Source organism: Octopus bimaculoides, chromosome 15 (genome assembly GCF_046866305.1).
Source record: "Octopus bimaculoides isolate indiv1 chromosome 15, ASM4686630v1, whole genome shotgun sequence".
Taxonomy (NCBI): Eukaryota; Metazoa; Mollusca; class Cephalopoda; order Octopoda; family Octopodidae; genus Octopus; species Octopus bimaculoides.
The window spans coordinates 52010510-52017791 of NC_142942.1; the positions used below are offsets into that span (position 1 = coordinate 52010510).

A 7282-nucleotide genomic window follows, 5' to 3' on the forward strand; every position below is an offset into this window, starting at 1 on the left:
CGGGCTGCCCTAAAAATAAGAATATTGGCATCCATTTTATTACCCCTCCTCCTTTTACTATTATCATTATTATTATTATTATCAGCATAGTAATTATTGTGGTAGTCGTATCCGTTTATTTATTATTGTGGTATCGAAGCTAATTTAAAAGAACAAGGATTAAATTTTTTATAATGGAATGTTTTCATAATCAGTATTTACTGATTGTATGTGAGAAAAAAAAAATCTATGCAGAATATATATTACATCGCATCTTGTGACATATACGTAACCGTGTCGTTGAATAAATAACTAAAACTGTTGACCCTGTTAATTACCACACCTTTAAGAACCATAATTATTTGTTATAGCATTTATTTATTTGTAATAAACGAAACGAGTATAAGAGAAGAAACGGTATATTTTATATTGCAAAAAGCAGTATTATTGTAAATTCAAAAATTTAATGCACACAGTCTAATAGAGAGAGAGAGATCTATCTCGTCTTGTGATGCATGCGCAACTGTGTCGCTGAATAACTCTACTGCTGTGCCCTTGTTTATTATTACCACCCCACTTCCACCACTACTTTCACTCATTATTATTATTATTATTATTATTATTATTAAATAGATAGTGACATCATATCACATCTAGTGACGCTCATTCAGTACTTGTGTTGTAGCTTGTAGATAGTACTTAATATTATTACTGTGCTAGTGTGGTTTTCTCTGCGTATGCGAGGTTAGTGCGTGAGTGTGTATTAACACTAACCAAGTGACTACTGCTGCTGCTGTTCTGGATTTTGTTGTTGTTTCTTTTTTTACTTCTTGGTGTTGTTGTTTGAGTGGTAAGAAAGAGAAATAAGAGAGAAAGGAGATAAACAGACACACAAACAGAAAGAGAGAGAGAGAGAGTAAGGGAAGACTCCAATTTGCCTTTCAGCTTCAACTCGAAGAGAAAGAAGCTGATTTTTTTTTTTTACTTCAACAAATATATTTTATATATTATAAGTATATATGCATTTATAAAGATAATACATACTAAAACACACGGAGCGGAAAAAGAACTCGTCAGAAGGACCAAATACATTTGCTGTTCTCTTCTTTGTAAGAACTCCCGCCGATCATGGTTTCTCTACAACTTTTCCTCGCAGCATTTATCCAACTTCTCGTCATCGCATATGCAGATGGTAAGCTAAAATTAATTAATTCTTACGAACATGTAGCAAATTTTGTCTATTTTTGCCATCTCTATTTCCCCTTCTATAGGGTTCATGCTTGTTGCACTTAAGGTTGCTTACTTTATGGGGTGTACATACACACACACACATATATATACACACACACAAACATTATAATTCGATTTAATTATATATAACTCTACTAATTATATTTTAATCTCGTGTCATTGACTCTTAAGATGTTATTTGTATCAGTTTCTCGGAGGCTGCTTTTATACCATCGCTCCACCTTTTAGAAATTGCTGCTAAAAATACTAAAAAAAAAATCTTCCTCATATCGCACACCAGTCTTCGATAACGAGAAGTACAAATTAGATAACGTAGTTCAAGACATAACCTTAAAAAAGACGGTGGTGTCACAGTTGGAATGCCTCTGACCATAGGTCTCCCTCGATCGGAGCTGGCCCTGGGCTAAACATCTTGTTTCCTTCCTCCAACCTTATATTTATTAAACGCTTTATTAGTATTTCTGTCTACTAGTCAGTTATTAATAACCTCTTTAAATGTATATATACGCTTATATTAATATATATATCCTGTATGTGCATGACATTTATTTTATCATTTCGTGATTAATAAAAAAAACCCCCCAAATTAAAGTCGGTTTAGTCGATGTTCTTTCCAATCGTAATGAGTGGATGTAAAAGAAAACAGGAGAAAAGGTACCAATTAATTGGTTTGTGGCTGATTAATTCCACTTCGTTCGTTACTCAGAGTTTCTCGCTACGTAAAAGGCGAACTTATACATCTTTTTTGTCGTTCGAAAGATGCGTTAAATATGAAAGAACTCATTCGTAATAGAATATAATATTGTAATTGACATAACGGTATTAAAGTATATTATCAAGTACAGTGGAAGTCGCCGTGTAATATGATCAATTTAGGACGAAGCCTTTTCATAATAACCGGTTGATCGCATTAAACGAATAAGGTACTTGGAACCTATTAATTTCGATAACGGTAGCCAGCTTATATATAGCATTAACCGTGATTGTAATAAGCGGCTTCTATTTTTTTCTATTTATTTTGAAGCTAGTACTTGACATTTCGATCCTCATATTTTCATTGTAATTAAAACATTTTATGTATTAACTGCATCAAAATACAATTTATAGAAGTAAATGGACAATAACAGTAAAAATGAGCAAAATTTTTCTAAATTGTTTCGTGTTATCTGACGAGAGTTAAGTGATATGGGTTGGGTTATGTATTTATATTCTTAGAAGTGAGTCTGCTAAACAAATTCCGAAGAATACAAATACAAGAAGACTTTATTGAAGCTTAATATTGTTGGATCTTGTTTTTAGCCCCGAGTCGGCGGACCCCGATCCAGCAAGAACTATAATCAAATACAATTCTATCCACGACCATCTCCGCATTATCCTGCTTGTCCTTTCCTTAAAAAAATAAATAAATGGTAACCATTGGAAGTGGTTTGTAGCACGTCGAACGACCATGCCGAGGTTTATCTCTTTTGAATCGTGGATCAAGCTTGTCTAAGAGCAATGGTATCAATTTAACTTTCAGGTTGCAGCATATTCCTTATTAATACGACTATAATCAGAGGCATACCAGCCGCGACAATCCTGTCTGACTGCAAGGCACTGTATTCAAAGCCACATTATCCCGTGTGACCTTATCTTTTTATTTATTTCTAGGCAATAGGGTCTAATTTGAGGGACAATTCTCTATTTCAAGCGTGCTCTGTTAGAAAAAGGAACTAAATCTCCTTCAGATAACACCTGACCATCCAAAGTACAACAGTGTAGTTGTAAATGTAGAGAGGAATGGATGGTTACAGCTGGAAGAGGAATTTTTATCAGAGTGTGTTATTCGGTGAGGACTGTCCTGGAGTTTGCACTCTGTGGTGCTTTTTGATATCGTGATCCTCTTACATCTGACACCCACCTATCTTCCTGCTGCTACCATTTTTACCTCTCCGCCACCATTTACTAGTATTTACTACTATTACTACTGCTACCTCCGTCACTACTTGCTGATCACATTTGTATTCCATATTAGTTAATACTGATTGTGTCGAGTCTTTGCGCGTGTATATATATATATATATATATATATATATATATCTATATATATATATATATATACATACGCATACACACGTATATTCGATAAATAATTATAAAAATACCTGGGAAAAATATAGCACTCGAGATCATGTATATATATATATATATATATATATATATATATATACATTCCCTATAAATAATGGTCTGTACACGCTTGAATATGTGTGTGTATAGATAAGAAATGTACATAAGGTTTGTACATAACACGTGTGTGCGTGTATACGGTTTGGTGTGTGTATATATATATATATATATATATATATATGTATATATGTATAGATATATGTATAGATATATATATGATGGGTACTATTCTTGAATAGTTCCTATATGTTTTATTTTGGTCGAGTCAGTCTCTTATTGAGTTCGCTTGTGGGTACATTGGATCTTCAGGCAAATGTACGCTTGTGTCCCAACTTGACCAAAATAAAAATGTTATTAATGTGTACTTCATGGTACCAAATACTCTTTCCTCCGACACTAAACACACGTGTGTGTATATAATATATAGTTATTGGCGATCTTTCGATACCAGTATGAAATATCGCCTAGTCATTTATTCATTCCTTGGCCTCAGCTGTTCTGTTTCAATCTCAAACGTTTTCGTATCAGTGTTATTGTATTGAAGCGCCAGTGCACCTTTCTGTTTATAATATGTTATATTATCTCCATCCCTCTCAAACCAAGCCAGTTCTGAATTATTTATAGTACATGCTACATCAGTTTAAAGTTTAATTTGCCTTAGTATACACATAGTTGCAATTATTCCAGTACATGGCGATGTGTTTGTGTGTTTATGGTAGCCGCTAAGACTTGTTACGTAAAGGTCAGCTATGATGGGGGAAATATTCACGGAATCACGATATACAGTTGCGCATATATTTATATACACACGCACCGAATATGTTGTTGTTGTTGTTGCCTTTTCAGGTCACTAATCGGAGTTACCCCTAATTTTCGTTTTCTCGGGCGTTGAAAGTTTCACTTCAATCAATAACCATATAACATTGAGTGCTCTTTCGCTTTTTTATTCAGCAATTTTGGAATTGTGTGTATCAACGTGTATACATACGTGCTTTTGGATGTGTTAAATAGGCTGTGTTAAATACGCAACGAAAGTATAGAATAAGTACACCCGGTGTTTGGGGTTAGGGGTTTTGTTAGGCCGAAAACTGGTGATGTACGTATTCTTTATCTCCGCCAAATACACTTTTTAACCGGCTGATTTAAAGGGGTGGGTGTGTGGATTCTTTTCTGCTGTGTTTTAGCAGAAGTCATGAGTTCGTTCCTTGACAGATCCAGTTTTACTCAACTCTGCTAATAGATTTAAAGAAATATCCAAACTAACAACTTGCCATTTATTTACTCCTCTCCTAACATTCCAAGCATTTGTGTTTCTATACAAGCAAGCATTCCCACCATTATGACAGTGTTCGCGTTCCTGAAAAGTTTGCCGTAATGTGAAATTCCGTAACGTGAAATTACCTTTCCTTTGACTTCCATGGGAAAGGGATTTCTCAATATGGCAAAATTTTCGGGGCGCGAAACATTTTTGTGAAGCAGTGTTTGTTATCTCACTGTTTTGAGTTCAGTTCACGCCGGTGACAAGTTGCCAGTGACACACCCACACACACATATATATATACACATACATACATACGTACACATATACATGCACATATATGTCGTTTCAATCGACTTGTTTTTAAATCATGTCCTTAGAAAATTTGATTTGTATTAGTTGATGTAAGTTTAAAATGTTTCAAACGCGTTGACAAAGTGAAACGAGATTGTGCGGAGTTCATGGCTTTTTCAAGGTTATTTATTCTGTATTAAATGGCTGGTAAGAAGAATTAGCGCAGAATGTATAAAGTTGTACTTGAGATATTGAAGGTACCTTTTATTCGGTCGGTCTATCTCGGATGAAGTAGTGGGAGTGTGAATGTGATAGTCAATGAGTACCTCTTTTAAATACGAGGGGGTTGATTCTGTTGGCTATTTAGCCTTCTTATATGACAGAAAAAAAAGTGTAGACAGTAAAAAAACCCACTGAGATTGCTGCGAATCTCGGTTACAGGTATCTCACTTCCCCTCTGTCGTGTCTCGTAATCTCAGCTTTCTTGCTTAGGAGCCAACAATTAAACATGCACTGTCGCTCGGACTGCTAGAAATAACAGCCAAATTTCGCTCTCAAATCGTACCTTAACGTCTTAAAAAAACCCAAGGGTATCTGGATGATGATGATGTTATCGAATAGCCATGGTTGATGAAAAGAATTCTTTGACAATAGGTAATGTTGCATTGAAAAAACAGTCCTGTCCATATTGGGTATTGATATGACATACATACAGCAATAATACTATAAATAAATCTAATTAACTGGAATAATTCTGTAAAACGTGTTCGTTCTGAGTGTGCGGTAAATTAATCTTGAAATTATGTGTTAGAAACTTTTATCCACTAGTGTACCCGCGAAGTGTTACAGAGATAAGTTAGTTCCCGAATGAAATCATTCTGACACTCCCAACCATTTCACCTGTAATCACTTCTCTTAGATACCTGTATCATTTCGTGGATCCGGGACACCTTAGCCATCCAGGATTGTTATAACGAGGCAGTGACATAGAATGTGAAAACAGAGGTGTATCAAAGAGTCATGACCTGGATGCGGTCCCGCCCCCTTCAAATGTAAGGAGTTTAAGGGCCGGAACACTTGCATTCGGAGGGCTTCTTTTCTGAAGGCCCTCTGTTGTTCAGTTCTCCCCTTGAGCCCCTCCCTCTCTCTCTGTGAAATGTTTGTTTATTAAAGCTGGCAGAATCGTTAGAGCATCTGAAGAATTTCCTTTAGTAGTTGTTCCGGCCCTTTACGTTCTGAGTTGAAATCCCGTCGGTGGTTGGTGGGGGTCAACTTTGCTTTTCACCCTTTTGTGGTCGCTAAAATAATGTACCAGACAAACAAGGATGCCGATTGCATCGACTAACTCCGCTCCGCTCCCTCCAAAATTACTCACCTTTGTGCTTAATTCAAACCCCACCAATATCCACTTTGTATTTCATTCGTCCGGTCGGTCTGAGATCGATAAAATAAGGAAAGGAAAGCAATGGGTAGATACTGGAGTCAATGTAATCGAGTACCTCCCTCTTGTGCCTATATTAGAAAACAGTTATTGATATCACTCGTAACATGACCTAAACATATTTTGACTTCCAATATAGCAAGTATTACGACCCACAATACATATTCGCATTTCAATGGCGAAGGGTTTTTCTAACAGAAATTAAATGTTTATTGAAAAATTTCTCTTGAAAACGACCCTTTTCCCATACAACAGTGGCAATTCTTTATCAGTGCCAAACCATGAATGTTATGTTTTCGTTGATGTGTGTGTGTGCGTGTTGTTATCTTTGAATTTAACGGAGCTTCCATCTTTTTTTTTTGTTTTCTACTGAGGTGTGTGTGTAATCAAAAAGGGGGTACTGTAAAGTGCAACACGCAACCAGGTATCGGGTTCAGTAGTGGGTGTCACGCCCCACTTGTGTATCCAGTACAGTACGACGCGGTACATCAACCTCGGGAAAGGCGAGTGTGCAGAATACGATCCAAATAATAATCCTTCCTCCTAAAGGCACAAGGCCTGAAATTTTGGGGACGGACCTCAGTGTTCTACTGGTACTTAATTTATCGATCCTAAAACGATGAAAGGCAATGGTGACCTCGGTGGAATTTGAACTCAGAATGTGAAGACGGACGAAATGCTGCTCAGTATTTGTCCAGTACGCTTATGATTCTGCCAGCTCGCCGCCTTATAAATGATAACAACATCCAGGAAACAAGTGTGGTATTCAATGCTTTATAGGATATACACGCGTTTCAGCAAAATGTCGAAGTTGTTACATAACAGTAGTAGAAATATTATGCAATCATGCACTCCACCTCACCACTGCTGTTCTCTGCTTATTATTTTTT

General features: G+C 36.3%; 1 protein-coding gene across 1 annotated transcript in view; it reads left to right on the forward strand.

Annotated features, from left to right (window-relative positions):
• The first annotated feature begins 644 nt into the window (after positions 1-644).
• The window catches only part of LOC106870815 (basigin), a 33601-nt gene continuing 26963 nt past the window's right edge, over positions 645-7282 (forward strand). The window contains exon 1 of the mRNA XM_014917036.3: positions 645-1171. Coding sequence (XP_014772522.1) covers positions 1108-1171 — 64 coding nt within the window. The 5' untranslated portion in view covers positions 645-1107. The remainder of the gene's footprint in view (positions 1172-7282) is intronic.